Genomic DNA, 19,581 nt, shown 5'->3' with positions numbered 1-19,581 from the left:
ATGAGGTCAGGTGTGCATTCTCCATTCGTGGCGTTGTGCTGGGTTTTCTGATTAGGAATGCTCAGTCTGTACACACCTGAGCTTATCTCATGCAGGGGTCACTGTCCCCACTTTACAGGTGAGAACTTGAGGGCTTCAGTGACTTCCCACTGCCCTTTTGGTCTTCTCACGGTTAAGAGCAAAATCTTAACCATGGAGCATGCGGCCCCATCCTTGCCTCCCCTGTCACTCTGACCCAGCCACCTGGCCTTTTCTCAGGTCCCAGTGTTCGTGGGCACAGCTCCCAGTTACGTTTGGGAACTTTCTGGGTCCTTTTCCACCCGGAAGCCTTGGCTCCTTCTTCAGTCCCCTCCTGGGATCTCACTCACTCAGGACTCAGGAGGGTCCTCCTCGCCGTCCCCTCCCTCCCCTCTGCCTCTTATTCACCTCTTGCACAAACACTGGGCACTGGTTAGTGCCGCTCTCCCCCGCAGGGCAGGGCACGTCCTGCTTAGCTCATTGTGGTATCTCAGTGCCTGGCATGTGGGAACAACCACCCCAGCAGCTGACAGCCATGAAGTGTTTCTGTGCCAGCCTTTGAACTAAATACTTCAGGCCCTCAGGCCACTCTCCCTCCTAAAGACCCTCGTCCCCAGGAAGCGGCCCTTGACTCTATTAAAAACTCACATTGATTTATTAGAATATGAAAAAGATTCAGTTTCTTCTGTACAGGCGGCAGAGTGGCAGCAGCTGCGGTGGCTTGGTACGTGGTTGTCGACGTCACCCTTGCATGGTGACTCCTGCCCAAACGGCACTTGCATGGAGAGGAGGATAGACAGATGGGCCGAGGACCCATGGCCCAGTCCCCTGCAAAAAGGGACACTCTTGACTATTGCACAATCCTGGGGGAGTGCCCCAGGGACAAGGGGAAGGAGTGTGTGTGGGCAAAGGTCTCTGGGGGCCCAGGATTCTGCCCAACCCACCAGCCCCGGGGGACAGGAGATCCTCAGGGGAGGCCTTCTCCCCCACTACCGCCTCCACAATGGGCTCCACAGCAGGCAGGGTGTGGTACACACAAGGGAAAGGTTCCAGGGGCCAAACCCAGGGCGGGGGAAGTAAGAGCAGGCCAGCAAGACTGGAGGTGAGGCCCAAGAGCTAGGCAGGTGCCAAGAGGCCAGCATCTGTGAGGCTGGAGAGACTCTTGACTAAGAGTGGGAGTTACTTCTGATGTCACAGTCTTCGAGCAACAGTTAAGAGCCCAGCAGGCAGAGAAACATGGGGGAGGGGGTTGGACAGACAGGCACAAATGAGGAAGGGTAATTCCTGGAGTGTGAGGAGGGAGTTAGAGGCAGAGCACTGTTCAGCCAGGGGTTTTCAAAATGTTTTAAAAACAGGAGTGTCCTCTGTGCAAACAATCATATATAGAAGTGTGAACAAACAAAACTTAAAAAGGCAGTACATTCTGGAGCCACGGCCAGTCCTTCCCCTAGCAGCATCCCCTGAGGGGCCCAGTGGTCCCCATGGGAGCACAGTTCGAAAAGCTCTGAGTCACGTCACTGTCACCGTAGAAACCACCCCTGCTCCAGGCAGAGACGCTCAGAGATGCCCTCAGCCCGCAGCTCTGAGTAAGGACAGGTTGGGTGGTGGCCAGGGTGACAGAGCTGGTAGGAGGAGTGTGAGACCTTGGTAGGTCAGCAGTCCCTCCCCCAGCCATGTGCCTGGTACCCCTGGTATGTCCCCTGATAAAGCAGGGCCTGCTCGAGGGAGGCCTCAGCTCCCTCCCTTCCTGGGTGGGACCACAGCTGAGCCAGAGACTCTTTGGTTAGAAACTAAGATTGGTCTGAATGAGGAGGAGGATGAGGCAGAGGGAGGAGCCTCCGAGGCCCTAGTCCAGGTCTGGGAGAAACCTGGATCTAGGGAGGGGCAGGGCCGGCCTCACCAGCCCCAGCAGTTCTGCCAAATGGATTGGGGAGGAAGCTCTGGTGGGGAGGATGCTTCCCAGGAGGTGGCAGGGGAGGAGCTGTGCTGGGGTGGGGGCTGTGGGCCCAGCTGCCATGCGGTAGGGGGAGGGGCAGGGCCAATCCGGGTCAGAAAGGGCAAGGGGAGCCCCCAGCAGCCCCTGCTCTGGTGGGAGAGTCTGTGAGGGGATGGGCGCTGCCTGCTGGCCCTGGCGCTACTGCCCCTTGGGGATGAACGGTTCTCCCTCCCCAGGCTCAGGGTGCGGGCCTGGGTCACTGAGGCAGCGCTGTATCCTCTGGGAGCTGGGGCTGTCACTGGGCGCAGGGGTGAAGACATCGTCGGTTCCTGGGGACGAAGTCTCCTTGCTCCGCATCATGATGCCCCCATCGTCGTCCTCGTCCTCCTCGGCCACCTTTGCAGGATCCCGGCTCAACCCCAAGACTTTGCCCTTCAGCTCCTCGTTCACCAAGTCCACAGACTCGGGTGACTGCGGGGAAGCCGGGTCGATGGTGATGACAGGCAGGTCCTCCTTCGGCTCATAGGCCAGTGGGTCTGGGGACCAAGAGCAAGGCACAAGCTGGGTTCCACTCTGGAGCCCGGCCCAGCACGTGCCACTCGGCCGCGTCAGCGCCTCCTGCAGGCCTTCTCATGAGCACAACCGTCCCGGTCCCGACAGGCCTCAGAAGCGGGCCTCTGCGACCCTCCACCCCACAGCCTCTCTTCCTCAGACTATGGTCCTCTCCTCTGACAGGGGCTCCCAGAGGTGTCCCTCTACAGGCCAAGACCTGGGGCTCCTCCCTGAGTCAGTCTGCCCTGGGGCCCTGCCCTCACGTTCCCCACACGTGTTGGGGGTCTTGATGGGGCAGATACCCTGCCTTCCTGCCAGGCACCGTGGCTCTCCCAGCTCCCCACACAGTCCTCACCCAGAACATCTCTCTCCCTAGGGATGGCCCCTGACGTAGAAGCAGCTCATGGCTTGGGAGGGGCCCTGAGGTCAGCGAGGGCCAGGCCTGTCCTCCCAGTGGCTGAGGCCTGTTCCTGTGGAGCCCCATCCTCAGGAGGTGGCAGCTCAGAGCGCCCAGTCCTGAGGCCCCTCGCCAGGCCCTTACCTGAGCCGATGCGGGCCCGAGACATGGTGGGTGAGTCCAGCTTGTGGGCTGGCACCGTCAGGTAGTTGTTGATCTGACAGAGAGGACAGATGGGGTGAGCACAGGCAGCTGGGCAAAGGGAGCCCCTCAGGACAGAACCCGGCCAGTGCACACCCTACCTTCCGTGTATGCAGGGCGCTCGCTCCCCCTCCCTTGTGCCTGTGTGGGCACCCGTACTGGCCCTTCAGGAGCTTCTGAGGGCTCATCCCAGGCTCCTGTCACAGCCTCCCTGAACACACCTACACTGCCCAGCCTTAAATCCACCCATTCCTCTGTTCCCTGCCACTGCCCTAACCCAGGCCACGCCCCACAACCCCACGCCAATCCCTTGCTTAGAACTCTTAATGGCTCTCCATGCCCTTACACTGCCAACAAGTCCCTCGAAAGCCAAACCCTATTCCTAGAACGGGTACATTTCCTCAGAGACTGTGGCGGAGCTTGGGCGAGTGGGGTGGGATACAGATTCCCAGAGAAAGGCAGAGGCTACCTTCTGCTCCAGCTGCCGGGCCTTCTGCCTCCGGAGCAGCATCTGGTTCCAGGCTTCCTCGTAGGGGTCTGCCACCAGTGTGTGTCTGTTGTAGGACCGCAGCTGTGGGAGGGACAGCGTCAGGGCAGTGCAGGCCCCGGAAGGCTCTTGTCATGGAGGGGTGGGGGCAGTGCTGGAGGCCGGGCCAGTCCCGGGGTGGGTGCTGAGGGGCACGGGCAGGGCAGGGCTGCCGTGGAGAGGGGCTGAAGGGCTCCTGTACCCTGGGGGTCGGGCTGGGGAGCAGGCCCTCACCCGCTGCCTAGTCTTCTGCAAGTTGTTCCTCAGGATTTTGCGGATCTCCTCCTCCTTGTCCTTGGACAGTGCCGGCAGGATGCGCTCGGAAGGCAGGGACTTGGGGTGGATGTTCCTGGGGCAATAGGGCATAGGTTAGGTCCCCAAGATTCTTGGGATCCTGGTGCCTCCCAGGTTTGGCCAGAAGGAAGTCACCCTAGGGATGACCCAGGTGGGCACCAAAGCCTCAGGTCCTTGGTGCGAGCCCACAGTTCTCTTGTCCGCCCCAACAGGACAACAGAGGGCCCCACCCCCAGGTGGCCACCTCCAACTGGGCTTGAGGGGCCGGTGTGTGGGAGCAGAAGCTGCCTGGTTGCCCCGGCACTCACTGCATGGAGACGGTGGAGACGGCAGAGGGGATCTTGCCCATGCCCCCGCTCTCCACCAGCTCGATGGCCTGCTTCATCTCCATCTTGTGGTAGAAGGCGATGAGCTGGGGCTCCTTGGAGCGCTCGCCGGCTATCAGACACTTCTTCACGTATTTCTTATTAAACCGGTTGAGCCTGGTAGGAGGAGGAGGGAGACGGATGGAGCCAGCTTCCAGGAGTGGGGAGATGCCCAGGCCCAGGAGACCCTTGCCTGCCCCTCCCTGCCTGCCCACCAGGCCTGCCACCTACTTGTCCTTCCAGTGGTGGTGACCGTAGTGGCCACAGATGTCCTCGATGCCTGTCAGAAGGTGGTCCAGGAACTGAAAGGGGCCCAGGGCTAGGTCAAGCCTCGCTGTGGGGCGCCTTCCCTACCAAGACCTCTGACTAGCCCCACTCCCTCCCATAGCTGCAGCCCTGCTGGGTCCAGCCCTGTGGTTCCATGAGCAGCCAGGAGGTGGCGCCCATACTCCACTCATCAAACCCAGCTGCCCTGACTGGGTATCTCGAAGCCTCGCCTGTGTCTGGCTGCGCCCCCTTCTCTAATCCCACCTGGGACCCATGCCTGGGATAGGTTTCAAATGGAGGCAGAGATGGCATGATGCCCCCTCCTCAGGCTCCCAGCTGCTCACACCACACCTTCCTATGGCTAGACCCTGGCGGCCTCCTGGGGCAGAGGGAGCCCCTGGGCACCGGCACAGGGAGAAGGGGCTGATGGGGGGCAGGGACTTGAGGCCCAGCTGCTCCCTATCTCCCTGTTCCTCCTTCTGCAACCGAGGGCCCAGACCGCACGCCAGTACCTGTGTGTGGATCTCTTCGTTGATGGAGCGCTTCGTTTCTTGCTTTTTCTTCACAGCCAACAAGTCTACCAGGGGCCGAATGGTCATGCCCTGGGGGGCAGGCAGGTGTCAGGCACTCCAGTTCTGCTACCCAGGCAGGGAGGCCGCAGAGCCTCCCTCCCTCACCCCAGGCCCCCAAGGCTAGGATGCCCTCTCTGCTCTGCTCTCTCCCAGGACCCAAGGGTGTGAGAACTCTCCCACCTCCCAGCACTTATCTAAAGACAGGTCCTTAAGGCCTGCTTCTTCCTGGAGACACGGTCAGAGGTTTGACCACCAAATGACCCCCACACTGGTCATCTGGCCTGGGCCAGGCAGCAGACAGCCTGGGTTCAGATGTGGACTGCACCACAGACTTGCTCTGCAACCCCATGGAAGTCAGGCCCCACACACAGGGAGAACTACCTCTGCACTGCCTCCCCACCAGGACTGTGAAGAGGACCCAGTAATAACAGCAGCGGCGAATGGAACTGCACACCTGCCATGTGACCAACACATGTGCTTGGAAGTGTTCTAGCATCAGCTCTCCAATACCCACAACACTAAGAGGGAGGTCCTTCCATTGTCTCTATTTAACAGATGCAGAAACTGAGGCTCAGAGAGGTTAAGCAGCTTTCTAAGATCCCAGAGAAGCAGTAAAGCCATGATTCAAACCCAGGCAGGCTGGCTCTGGAGGGAGGCCCCCTCCCCAATGCTGCCTTCAATGAAAATGGGCTTGGAAAATCATTAGCATATACAACTGCAAAATCCAGGTAAAAAAAAAATTTTGAAGATGGCAGCAGGGCAAGAGGACAAAAGTGGCAGCCTCCTCCTCTTCTTTTTCTTTTTTTTGAGATGGAGTCTTGCTCTGTCACCTAGGCTGGAGTGCAGTGGCGCGATTTCAGCTCACTGCAACCTCCACCTCCCGGATTCAAGTTATTCTCCTGCCTCAGCCTCCCGAGTAGCTGGGATTACAGGCGCCCGCCACCACGTCCAGCTAATTTTTGTATTTTTAGTAGAGACAGGGTTTCACCATGTTGGCCAGGCTGGTCTCGAACTCCTGACCTCAGGCGATCCGCCTGCCTTGGCCTCCCAAAGTGCTGGGATTATAGGCGTGAGCCACCGCACCCAGCCTCTCTCCTTTTTCTTAACTCGAGACAGAGTCTCACTCTGTCACACAGGCTGGAGGAGTGCAATGGCTCAATCACAGCTCACAGCTGCCTCAATCTCCTGGGCTCAAGCTATCCTCCCACCTCAGCTTCCCAAGTAGCTGGGACTACAGGTGTGTACCACCATACCCACTAATTTTTTTTTTTATTTTTTGTAGAGACAAGGTTTTGCCATGTTGCCTAGGCTGCTCTTGAACTCTTGAGCTCAAGGGATCCTCCTGCCTCGGCCTCCCAAAGTCCTGGGATCATAGGCATGAGCCACTGCACCAGGGTCCCCTCTCCCTTTAAAGGACAGAAAATAAGCCCAGCCCCAGGTTTCCCCTATTTTTTTTTCTCAAGAGAATGCAAAGATGTATCCCATCTAGGGCTTTTTGAGTATCAGTGCCCAGAAAAGACAGAAGGGATGGTAAAGAAATGGAGGCTCAGACAGAGTGTTTCTCATTTGCCCAAGGTCAGGCAAAGTCAGGTAAGGCAGAGCAATCTGCACATCACAGGCTAGGCTTCCTTGGGGACCTTAGGCAGGAGAGTGGCTCTCAGCTAAGCCTGAGCCGTTTAAATGCACAGAAATCACTGAGCAGCAGGCTGGAAGGATTCTTGGGAATCATCTTGCCTGTTCCCTCACTTTACAGATGGGGACTGAGACCCAGAGAAGGGTGGGGGTCTTTCTTAGGGTCAGAGGGACACCAATACAGAGCTAGGGCTGACTCCAGGCCTCCTGCTGCCTGACTCATAGCCCTTTCCAGTTCCCCATGCTGTGATATTATTCCCATTTTACAGATGCAGAAACTGAGACCCTAAGACATGAAATCTCTTGCCTAAAGCCGTACAATGAGTTAGTAGCAAAGAGAGATCTTGGGCCTGTTGACTGTACCCACTTCTCTCTCTCTCTTTTTTTTTTTTTTTTTTTGAGATGGAATTTCACTCTTGTTGCCCAGGCTGGAGTGCAATGGCGCGATCTCGGCTCACTGCAACCTCCACCTCCCGGGTTCAAGTGATTCTCCTGCCTCAGCCTCCCAAGTAGCTGGAATTAACAGGCATGCCTCACCATGCCCGCTAATTTTGTATTTTTAGTAGAGATGGGGTTTCACCATGTTGGTCAGGCTGGTCTCAAACTCCTGACCTCAGGTGATCCACCCCCTCAGCCCAAAGTGCTGGGATTACAGGCGTGAGTCACCGTGCCCGGCCAGTACCCACTTCTCTTAATGCTCTATGAGTTCCAAGTTAAGTTGGGCAGCATTCTGGTTCCTTTACATTCTGATCAGTCACTCTGCAATGACTCATCACAATTCTCACTTTACGATGGAAGAAACTGAGGCCCAGAAAGGGGGAGTGGCTTGCCCAAGGTCACACAGCAAGTTAGTGGTGGAGCTGGGACTAGAATCGCATTTCAAATCACACGCTTTCCTCTCTTTCCACGGGAACAGCGTGAGGGTCCCCAAGGGCCTGCCCTGCCCTGGCCCAGCACCTGCACAAAGACGGTGAAGAAGATGACGGTGATGATGGCAGTGAGGAACAGGTCACACATGGGGAAGTGCTTCTTGTCCAGGAGGTAGCCCAGAGAGAAGGCGATGGCCCCTCGCAGGCCCCCATAGGCGATGATGAACTGGTCCTTGGGGGTCAGCTTCACGATACGGAACTTGTTGATGAACCAGGTCAGGCCCAGCACCCCTGCAGGGGAGGGCAGGGGGTGATGAGGGTCAGGTCGGGCTGCCCCAGTCCCTCCTGGCTTCTGCATCAGTGATTTCTCTGTGCATCCAGGAAGTCTCCATTACTAAGCCCACCCCCGCTCACTCAGTTCCTGGGTCCCTCAGCCCAGAGTGCCCTGAACCCCTCAATCCAAGAGCTGGGTGGATCCTTAAGGGACTTCCCCAACCTGGATGTGCTTTAGAGACATCATGGAGGCCTCCAGTGGCTGGAGGGCTGGGGGCAGGAAGAGGGAGAAAAGATCAAACAAGATGGGTCACAGGTCAATACTTGTTAAATGTGATGGGTATGTGGGGGGTCATGATCCTATTCGCTCTACTTTTCTAAGTACTTGAAATTTTCCATAATAAAGCATAAAAAATGCAGAGGGCTGGGCCCAACCTCCACCCACAGAACCAGAATCCCTGGAGGATGAGGCTCAGGAACAAAGGGGATTTCAAAAGTACACCAAATAAATGTGAGGTCCTGCCAGGCTTGGGGACATGGACCTAACCCTCAGAGAGGAAGTGAGAGATCCAGGGAGGAGGCGACTGAGGCACTGGGGTGAGGCATGTGGGGCACATGTGAGTGGAACCCATGCACCTGGGGCCTGGTCCCCACGTGTGCCCCGGCCTGCTGCATAGGTTTGGAGGACTGCACGTGGCTCTGCACGCGATTTGGCACGTGCTCACGTCACCTGTCTTGAGGCAGTGCAGAGAGCACTCAGCTCAGAGTCACAGACCTGGGTTCTGTGGGCCTCAGGCCCCTCATCAGGACAGCCACAGACTCAGAGTCTCAGGGCCCCCTCACTTTGACACAGCCTGACTCTGTCTCCAGAGACCACAGCCTTGCTGTGACACAGGCTTCTCCCTGCTGAAGGGCTCATCATAGAAAGGGGAAGTCCCTCCTGTCTAGCTGTGCTGGGCGCAGGCAGGAGCCAACCAGGAAGCCTCCACCACAAACTTCATCACACATATACCCCCAGCCCCTCCACACACACACACACACACACACACACACACACACACACAACTCCTCCACACACAACTCCTCCACACACACCCACACCCACACACATCCATACCCAGCCCCTACACACACACACACCCCCACACCTACACACACCCACACCCCCACACCCAGCCCCTCCACACACACACCCACACACCCAACCCCTCCACACACACACCCAACCCCTCCACACACACACCCAACCCCTCCACACACACACACCCACACCCACACCCACACCCCACCCCTCCACACACACACCCAGTCCCTCCACACACACACCCAGCCCCTCCACACACACACCCCCACACAAACAAGCCCCTCCACACACACACACCCAGCCCCTCCACACACACACACACACACCCAGCCCCTCCACACACACACACCCAGCCCCTCCACACACACACACCCACAAACAAGCCCCTCCACACACACACCCAGCCCCTCCACACACACACACACCCAGCCCCTCTACACACACACACACCCAGCCCCTCCACACACACACACCCAGCCCCTCCACACACACACACACCCACACACACCCAGCCCCTCCACACACACACCCAGCCCCTCCACACACACCCCCAGCCCCTCCACACACACACACCCACACACCCCAGCCCCTCCACACACACACACCCAGCCCCTCCACCCACACACACCCAGCCCCTCCACACACACCCCCAGCCCCTCCACACCCACACCTAGCCCCTCCACACGCACACACACACACCCAGCTCCTACACACACACACACACCCAGCCCCTCCACACACACACACCCCCAGCCCCTCCACACACACCCACACACACCCAGCCCCTCCACACACACACACCCACACACACACCCCCAGCCCCTCCACACACACACACCCAGCCCCTACACACACACACCCCCAGACCCTCCACACACACACACCCCCAGCCCCTCCACACACACACAGCCCCTCCACACACACACCTACACACCCAGCCCCTCCACACACACACACCTACACACCCAGCCCCTCCACACCCACATACAGCCCCTCCACACACACACACCTACACACCCAGCCCCTCCTCACACACACAGCCCCTCCACACACACCCACCTCTAGCCCCTCCACACACACACACAGCTCCACACTATACACACCCCCAGCCCCTGCACACACACACACACCCAGCCCCTCCACACACACCCACACACACCCAGCCCCTCCACACACACACCCACACACAACCCCAGCCCCTCCACACACACACACACCCAGCCCCTACACACACACACACCCACACACACCCAGCCCCTCCACACACACACACCCAGCCCCTCCACACACACCCAGCCCCTCCACACACACCCACCCCCAGCCCCTCCACACGCACACAGCTCCACACTACACACACCCCCAGCCCCTACACACACACACACACCCAGCCCCTCCACACACACACACACACAGCTGCTCCACACTACACACACCCCCAGCCCCTACACACACACACACCCAGCCTCTACACACACACACACACACACAGCTGCTCCACACTACACACACCCCCAGCCCCTACACACACACCAAGCCCCTACACACACACCCAGCCTCTACAAACACACACATCCAGCCCCATACACACACCCAGCCCCTCTACACACAAACACACCCAGCCCCTCCACACACACACACACACATCCAGCCCCAACCACACACACACACAGCCCCTCCACACACACACACCCAGCCCCTACACACACACACCCAGCCCCTCCAAACACACCCAGCCCCTTCACACACACTCAGCCCCTACACACATACACACACACAAAGCCCCTTCACATAACACTACACACACACCCAGCGCCTCCACACACATCCAACCCCTACACACACACCCAGCTCTTCCACATATACACCCAGCCCCTCCACACAACTATACACACACTGCACCACAGCCCAACCCCTCCACACAACACACACACACATACAAAGCTCTCCACACAATATACTACACACACCAATCCCTCCACATACTACACACACACCATACACACACATCCAGCCCCCCCACAATGCACTACACACACCACACACGCAATACACGTACACACACACACCCCACAGCCCAGCCCCTTCACATAATACTTACACACTGCACCACACGCACACACCACATAGCCTGGCCCTTCCACATAGTGCACTGCACACACCACACACACAGCACCACAGCCCACGCCCCCCCCCCCCACACCCCACCCCAGCCCTGGCCCTCACCCAGCACGCGGGCGATGAGGCAGAAGAGCAGGGTGCTGATGACGAAGGTCCAGTTCCAGTGGTGGGAGCCGGCCACCGTGGAGACGCCGAGGAAGATGAAGATGAGGGTCTCGCTGACGCTGCTCCACATCTTCAGGAAGTATTTGATGGTGGTGTGGGACTTGTGGGAGATGTTGGCCTCCACATAGGGGCGCATCACCACTCCCGAGGCTATGAGCCTGGAGCAGCAAAGAGCGGGGTCAGGGCTCCGTGTCGAGCTGCACCTGCCCAAGCCCCTCCACTGTCAGGGGCAATGGGGCCACGACAAAGGTGCCCGTGTTCCAAGCTCCTCTATGGGCCAGGGGCCCGCTGCGTGCTTTACACCCTGCTGCCACTCATGCTCACATCAACCCTACAGACACGGTGTATTCCTCCATTTTTTTTTTTTTTTTTTTTTGAGACGAGTCTCACTCTGCCGCCCAGGCTGGAGTGCAGTGGTGCGATCTCGGCTCACTGCAACCTCCGCCACCCGGGTTTAAGCAATTCTCTGCCTCAGCCTCCTGTGTGGCTGGGATTACAGGCACCCACCACCACGCCCGGCTAATTTTTTTGTATTTTTAGTAGAGACAGGGTTTCACCATCTTGGCCAGGCTGGTCTTGAACTCTTGACCTTGTGATCCACCCGCCTCGGCCTCCCAAAGTGCTGGGATTACAGGCGTGAGCCACCGTGCCCGGCCCTATTCCTCTGTTTTTAAAATGAGTGATCCTGGCTGGCACGGTGGCTCATGCCTGTAATCCCAGCACTTCGGGAGACCGACAAAGGCGGATCACTTGAGGCCAGGAGTTCGAGACCAGCTTGGCCAATGTAGTGAAACCCAGTTTCTTCTAAAAATACAAAAATTAGCCAGGTGTGGTGGTGGGCACCTGTAATCCCACCTAATTGAGAGGCTGAGGTGGGAGAATCTCGAACCCAGAGGCTGCAGTGAGCTGAGATCGTGCCACTGCATTCCAGCCTGGGTGACAAGAGTGGGATCCCATCTCAAATAAAAAAATGAGAGATCTGACTCTAAGAGAAATAGTTACCTGTCCCCTGTCACGCTGCCTGCAGGCAGCAAAGCCAAGACACACAAACCACACTGTGTCCGACTCCAAAGCCTGCACCTTTGCCCCAAGGCCACACTGCCTCTTGACCCAACAGGAGTCAATGACACAGGCCCATGGTCTCCTGGGTTCATTCCCCTCAAGGGTGGCATCTCCCATTACACAGGGGTCTCCACAGGGAGCTTTGTTCCAAGCAGCTGCTTGGAGCTCGGAGTCCTCCCAGCCCAGCGCTCACACCCGGGCTCTGCTCCTGGGAGCCAGGGGCCCTGAACCCCAGTTCTGCCTTGCCTCAGCACTGGAACACCTTCACCCCTCACTGCCTCTCCACATCCCATTCTCCCCATTTCCAGACCTGGCGGAGACCTCAGGACCGCAGGACTCAGGCCTGGTGAGCCTCCTACTGGGGCTGCTGAGGGGACTCCCTTTGAGGCAATGAGGTACCAGGGCTGTGGCTTTCCTCAACCTGAAGCTTAGTGGCTTCCAAGGCTCTGCTCTCCTATACCCTGGGCTTGCCTTCATGCAGGTCACGCTTGCTTCATCAGCTCATAGCCTGAAATGCCCTCTCCAGATTCCTGGACCCCAGGGGGCGCTGCAGAAGTGCGCCTCTTCTAGGAAGCCACTGATGCCCTTGGCCATTTAAATGGCTACCAAGCAGGTCTGGAGCCTGGAGTTCATGTCTCATCCCTGGAGCTCAAGGTTGGGCCCTGGGAGCTCCGTGACCCTACGAGCCTGGGGAATCCAAGCTGGCAGCCCTCACCCCAACCCCTCCAAGCCCACTGCCTGCTGCACGCAGACTCACGCCATGATGCCTGACAGGTGGAAGAGCTCGGCTGACAAGTAGGCCATGTAGCTGTAGAGGAAGACGAAGAGCGGCTCGATGACGCGGATGTGGGAGGTAAATCGGGAGGTGAAGGCTGCGATGACCCCGTAGACCACGCCCACAAACACCCCGCCCAGGGCCACCACGAAGAAGCTCAAGAAGCCAAGGAAGATGTCCACGATGCCCACGTGTTCGTAGTTGGCAAACTCCTCAAAGAGGTGATACAGGACCTGGGGAGGGTGTGCAGGCTGGTGGGTGGGAGGAGAGGGCCCTGGCCCCACGGCTCCCTGGGGTCCACCCAGGGCAATCCTATCCCCTCCGTTAACCATGGCCACAAGAAGAGGCCACCCGGTAGCAGAGAAACCCTAGTGCCAAGCAGGTGCTCAAAACCTCAGCCTGCGGCTGAGGGGCTTGCTCTGGGCCGGCCACGTGCCACACTGGTGAAGGGTGGGCCCTGGGAAGCTCTGTGAAGACCCTGAAGCCAAACTGCCTGGACTGGAATCCTGGCTCTGCCACTCCTGAGCTGTGTACAGGAAGCAAATTCATCTCCCTGTGTTTCAGTTTTCCTGTCTATAAGATGAGGATAATAATGCCAAATCTTAGGACTGCTGTGAGGACTAAATCAGTGAATCAAGTGCTCGGAGCCTTACCTGATGCAGTGTTAGCCACACCTGGTGCTATCGAGTCTGCCTCTCACTGCCTGACCTTGGGCACGTCATGCCCATCACTGGGTTTCAGTCCCTCCTTCAGCACAAAAAAGGGACGTTCACATAATGAACTAGAATGTGATTTCTTAACCTCTGGAGCTTTCTGAAAATACACATGTTCAGGCCATACTGGACTTGGACTCTCTGGGATAGGGCCAAGAAATCTCTATGTAACAAGCACCCCAGGGGTTGCAATGAACAGCCAAGTTCAGATGCTATGGAATTAGAGGCTAAGGCGTCCCTGTCTCCTGGACGGGGAAATAGACGGTCATTGCAACACTACCATCAGACGTTTAAGTGGCACTTCATACACTGTAAAGCCCTTTGATGGTCTTTATCTGAGTAGACACTCAACAACCATGCGAGGCAGGTGGGTCAAGGATGCTCCTTTGCTAAACCGAGGCTCACAGTGGTAAAACAATATGCCAGGGGGCCCCCCAGCCCAGAAGCAGAAGAACTGGGCCCAGAACTTGTTCCCTGACAGCCATGGCTGAGGCCTCCCCAGCAGGCTCAGCTTTGAGGATCTGCCCCTCCTATTGCTAGGTCCCTGAGCTGCCTGGCCTACTCAAGTCTGTCCTAGACAGCTCTGCCAGGAAGGAGCAGGGAGTTTCCAGGCCTAGGGGAAGGGAGGGAAGGACTAGAGGATCCATGACAGGGAATCCTCCAAAGCCCCCAGGACCTGGAGCAGGAGGAATGGACTGTGAGGAGTGACCTGTCTAGGGCACAGACCTGAGACCAGGCAGCTCAGGGTCAGCCTCTGGCTTTACTCTCTGGGAAATGGGGCACTCACACCCATGCCGAGAGCTCCAGAAAGACCTGACTTGGGCCAGGCAGCAAGGAGAGATGCAGAGCACTGGCCAGGCCTGGTGCTGCCCAGCCCCAGCCGTCTGGGGGATAGGACAGGGCTCCAGTGGCAGACAGCCTCTCAGCAGGTGCGTGCTCAGCCATGGGCTACCTAAACTCATTCCTGGCCTGAGGGGATTCATGGGTCCTCATGGTCTACCACATGGGCCCATGGAGTGGCCACAGAGGGGAAAGTCCTCCTTTCTGGCCTGGTGCTATCAGCCCTGGAACTATAGAGAAGCAGAGTAACACAGTGGTAAGCACTTGGGCTTTGGACTCAGACTACGGATTTGAACCTCAGCTATATCATATATCAGGCTTATGTAACCTCTCCGTTCCTCAGTTTCCTCATCTCAAAAAACTGGAATATAACTGTGTCAACCTCATGGAGTTACGTATAGATTAAATGAGGCAATATAGGCCAGGCACAGTGGCTCATGCCTGTAATCTCAGCACTTTGGGAGGCCAAGGAGGGAGCATCGCTTGTGCCCGGGAGCTTGAGACCAGCCCAGGCAACATAATGAGACCCCATATCTACAAAATAAATAAATAAACAAATTAGCTGGGTGTGATGGCCAGCACCTGCAGTCCCAGCTACTATGGAGGCTAAGAGGGGAGGATCATTTGAGGAGTTTGAGGGTGCAGTGAGCTATGATTGTGCCACTGCACTCCTGGGCGACACTGTCTGTGTGACAGGAGACTCTGTCTCTAAATAAATAAATAAAAATGAGGCAATACACATTCAGACAGGAAGCACCCAGTGAACACCAGCAATCACTAACACCGTTGCCACTGCCTTTGGGAGACACGACCGTGGGTCCACAAATGGCTGGGTCTGCTACCCGCTTGATGCAACCATGCCCCAAGCTCCACAGCAGTGCTCACCTGAACCCCAACACCCAGATCCCACTGGAGAGGGCTTTATCTTTGGCACCCACTGGCTTCACAGATATTAGTGAGTATGACTCACTAATGTAAGTAACCCTGTAAGAAGGCTGGGAGGATGACAGGCTGAGTACTGCAATCCCTATGTCACAGATGGGGAAACTGAGGCTCATGGGGTAACCCTGGGCAAGAGCTAGTGCTAGAGGAGGCCAGGACGGAGGCCTGCCTCCTCAGGTCAGGCTGCTATTCTACCCAGCCCCATGAGGAGGCGGGGGAGGAACAGGAAGCCGAGGCTGCCAGCAGCTGAACACCACAGTCTGTCTCTACTCTGAGGTGCTGCTTCCTGAAGGCTGGGGCTGCACAGGAGGGAGTCATGGCCTGGGAATGAATGCACATGTGCCCTTGAGCTTTCCTGTGTGTGCAGCTGCTGTGAGGGGGACAGCTCAGGAGGGGGTGGGAGTGTTCTCACAACACAACGTGAGCATGCACATGCACACATCTGTTTCCCAAGGAAACCAGCTGGGAGGAAGGGCATGTGCAGGTGTATACGGTGCCACCATGTGCAGACCCTGGAGGAAAGCACTAATCCTCTGCCACTTTGCAGCTATCAAAGGTGAGGCCGGCTGGGCGCGGCGGCTCACACCTGTAATCCCAGCACTTTGGGCTGAGGTGGGCGGATCACCTGAGGTCAGGAGTTCGAGATTAGCCTGGCCAACATGGTGAAACCCAGTCTCTACTAAAAACACAAAATTTAGCTAGGCATGGTGACACACGCCTGTAATCCCAGCTACTTGGGAGGCTGAGGCAGGAGAATTGCTTGAACCTGGGAGGCGGAGGTTGCAGTGAGCTGAGATGGCGTCACTGCACTCCTGTCTGGGAGACAGAGCAAGACTCCATCTCAAAAAAAAAAAAAGGGTGAGGGCCACAGAGGTATAGCATTTGCTTAAGGTCACACAGCAAGCAAGTGGCCAACTTATTTTACTTATCACCTTCTAGATGTTTTGGAGACAAGGCCCCTTTCCATAATCTCTGCCCAAAAACTGTGCACAAACCCAATTCTAACTTAAGATATAGCCAACACGAGAGCTGAAAGGCCCCTCACAGATGATATGGTCTGTGAAGAGGGAACTGAGGCACAGAGAGTATAAATAATTTGCCCAAGATCACATCAAAATGCAAGTGAAGGGCCAGGCTTGTTGGCTCAGGTCTGTAATCTCAGCACTTTGGGAGGCCGAGGCAGGAGGATCGTTTGAGGCCAAGAGTTCGAGACCAGCCTGGGCAACATGGTCAAACCCCATCTCCACAAAAAATTTTAAAAATTAGCCAGGTGTGGTGGTGCATGCCTGTAGTCCTAGCCACTCGGAAGGCTGAGGCAGGAGGATCTCAGGCCCAGGTATTTGAGGCTGCAGTTAGTTATGACCGTACCATTTCACCAGCCTAGAAGACAGGGCAAGACCCTGTCTCTTAAAAAACAAAAAGCAAGTCAAGTCAAGAAGGGAGCATATAACCTAGAAAAACCAAGAGCTTAGGCCCTGGAGTCAGACAGACCTGGTTCAATCACAAACTGGTTCATACTCCAACAGGTTATTTAACTTCTTTGGGCCTGTGTCTCCCCTGGAAAATGAGAATAATAAGCACCTCCTAAGGCAGCCATGAGGACTTAAATGAGATAATCCATGCTGAAGGGCTCAGCATGGTGCCTGGCACACAGGAAGCGGGAATGGGCCTCAGCTGTTTTTATTACTGTTATTAGTGGGCGGATGAGGGATTCACTGGTGGGCCTGGATTCGGGTTTGTACCGTTTGGACATGGGCATGGCCCCTGGCCTCCTCACCACAGTGACGGCGTCATTGAGCAAGGACTCCCCAAAAACAAGGATGTGCAGCAGCTCATTGATGTGAATTTCCTCAAAGACAGCCAGAACCGCCACGGGGTCCACGGCCGAGATGATGCTGCCGAAGAGCAGGTTGTCCAGGAGGCCGATGTTGTTGATCTGTTCACCGCCCACCAGGCACACGGCGTACATGAGTCCGCCCAGGAAGAAGGCATTCCACAGCGTGCCCACCACGGCAAAGATCAGGATGGTGCCCAGGTTTTCTGTGAACTGCCGCAGTGGCAGGAAGTAGCCCGCGTCCAGGATGATGGGCGGCAGCAGGAAGAGGAAGAAGACGTCGGATTGCAGGAAGGGGGGTGTCTCGCCTACACCCTTGATCAGGCCCCCCACCAGCAGCCCCACCACGATCAGCAGGCAGCTCTCCGGGACGATGCTTGAGATAGTGGGGATCACATGGAAACCTGCGGAGGGCGAGAGAACGGGAGGCCATGGGCTTTCGGAGGAGCCAGGAGAATAGAAGGTTGGGGACGGGCCGGGGATGAGGAGCGCAGCTGGCGAGAGGTGCACAGGCTGGGTCTCAGAGGGCTGCTCTGTTAACTCTCTGAGCCTCCACTTCCTCGCCTGTAAAATGGAAGGGACAATGCTAGCTTCACAGGTTTGCCATCATAAACCAAGTGACAGTGTTTTTAAAGCACTTTTTTCAAAGGATATATACATGCTATCTCTGTCGCTATCATAAAATGTTAGAAAGCAGCAGTCTATATGCCTCCAGAAGGCAGAAACTATAAATTGATTACTGACGTGCCAAGTACCTACGGGCATCACCTACACCTGAACCCAAGGCATTATTCCAGGCACAAGTTCAGGGAGGCAGATCTGAGCTCAACCTGAGGAATAACAATCTAACAATTCTGTCTGAGGGAAGATGGTAGTTCCCTATCACGGAGCTGTTTAAGCAGAAGGCAGACAACCAGCTGGTGGGGAGTGGCATAGGAGACAGAAGAAAGCACAGAAGAATCTAAGAATACCAGCGTGGGAAGGAACTTGGGGATAATAAGGCCTGGGGTCTGCAAACCTGCAAAACAGTAGGCTTTCCAACTGAGTCCAGGCAGCTGCTCGAGACACGGCTCAAGGATGTCAATGGCAACCAGCTTTGGCAGGTGAGATAAAATCTATTTGTTATCCCGCTTCTAGCTCAATGCCACCCACTTTAAAGATGGGGCAACTAAGGCTCAGAAAAGGGAAGGGACTTGCCCAAAGTCACACAGCAAATGGGGAGCAGAACCAGAATAGAACACAGGTCTGATGCCCCAGTTCCCATCAAACTGCACAGTTCTGTAATTCAAGCTCTCCTATCCTTCCCTCTCATCAAGGCCTCCTCACACACCCCTCTGCCTGGGACCCACCAGCCATCTCCCCAGGCCATGTCCTGGCCAGCAGCAGGCCGCTCTGCTGTAGTCCACCCTGAGGCTCCAAACCCAGAGCTGAGAAGTAGCAAAAATCCCCGTGAGAGGGCCTCTCTCAATACCAGGTATGGCCAGAGAACCCTGAGCTCCTGTGAGTGGTTTACTTGTTTTGTTTTGGGGTGGGAAAGTAGGTGGAAAAAATCTGAGCATCCAGTTGTATGTTGGGTACTATGCTCCCAGGGTTGGCATAGCCAAGAGGGTATGACCCTTTGCTCAAGAGGAAAGCTCTCTCTGGCCTGGCATGGTGGCTCATGCCTGTATCCCAGCACTTTAGGAGGCTGAGGTGGGAGGATCACTTGAGGCCAATAATTTGACACCAGCTTGTACAACACAGGAGACCTCATCTCCACTTAAAAAAAATAGCTGGGCATGGTATGAGCCTGTAGTCTCAGCTAGTCAGGAGGGCCGAGGCAGGAAGATCACTTGAGCCCAGCCTCAAAAAAAAAAAAAAAAAAAAAAAGAAAGCAAAGCTCTCTCTCCTCCCCCTCCCTATCTTGCAAGCTCTGTGCAGACAGATCCCATAACTGCTTATCATTATACACCCAGGGCTAGGATGTAAGAGGTGCTTAACAAATATCGGCTAACTTGAAAATACACAGGGCTGGGACATCACCCAAATTTCCGATAACCTGCATGCCTGGCCAGGCCTCTGCTCTCATTACTTACTCTTGAGATCCTTGGGACAGAGGAAGAACTTCCCTCTCCATGCCCAAAGCCCTTCCTACTCTCAGGTAGGA

General features: G+C 56.4%; 1 protein-coding gene across 3 annotated transcripts in view; it reads right to left on the bottom strand.

Moving 5' to 3' along the window:
* Window positions 1-654: 654 nt before the first annotated feature.
* SLC9A1 (solute carrier family 9 member A1) overlaps window positions 655-19,581 on the bottom strand; it is a 71,817-nt gene continuing 52,890 nt past the window's right edge. For 2 of the 3 annotated variants that reach the window (XM_063657919.1, XM_063657908.1), the window contains 11 exons: window positions 17,379-17,839; window positions 13,089-13,339; window positions 11,210-11,427; window positions 7,718-7,920; window positions 5,069-5,158; window positions 4,521-4,591; window positions 4,233-4,406; window positions 3,865-3,979; window positions 3,574-3,675; window positions 3,048-3,120; window positions 655-2,490 (listed from right to left, as the gene is read on the bottom strand). In XM_063657919.1, the coding sequence (XP_063513989.1) occupies window positions 2,153-2,490; window positions 3,048-3,120; window positions 3,574-3,675; window positions 3,865-3,979; window positions 4,233-4,406; window positions 4,521-4,591; window positions 5,069-5,158; window positions 7,718-7,920; window positions 11,210-11,427; window positions 13,089-13,339; window positions 17,379-17,839 (2,096 nt within the window). In that variant the 3' untranslated portion in view covers window positions 655-2,152. Of the gene's footprint in view, window positions 2,491-3,047; window positions 3,121-3,573; window positions 3,676-3,864; window positions 3,980-4,232; window positions 4,407-4,520; window positions 4,592-5,068; window positions 5,159-7,717; window positions 7,921-11,209; window positions 11,428-13,088; window positions 13,340-17,343; window positions 17,840-19,581 lie in introns of all 3 variants that reach the window. The other variant, XM_063657913.1, reaches the window with a different exon arrangement.

Source organism: Pongo pygmaeus, chromosome 1 (assembly GCF_028885625.2).
Source record: "Pongo pygmaeus isolate AG05252 chromosome 1, NHGRI_mPonPyg2-v2.0_pri, whole genome shotgun sequence".
Lineage (NCBI taxonomy): Eukaryota > Metazoa > Chordata > Mammalia > Primates > Hominidae > Pongo > Pongo pygmaeus.
The sequence above is the reverse complement of the archived record's forward strand: the minus strand, read 5'-3'. Positions and strand labels throughout refer to the sequence as shown.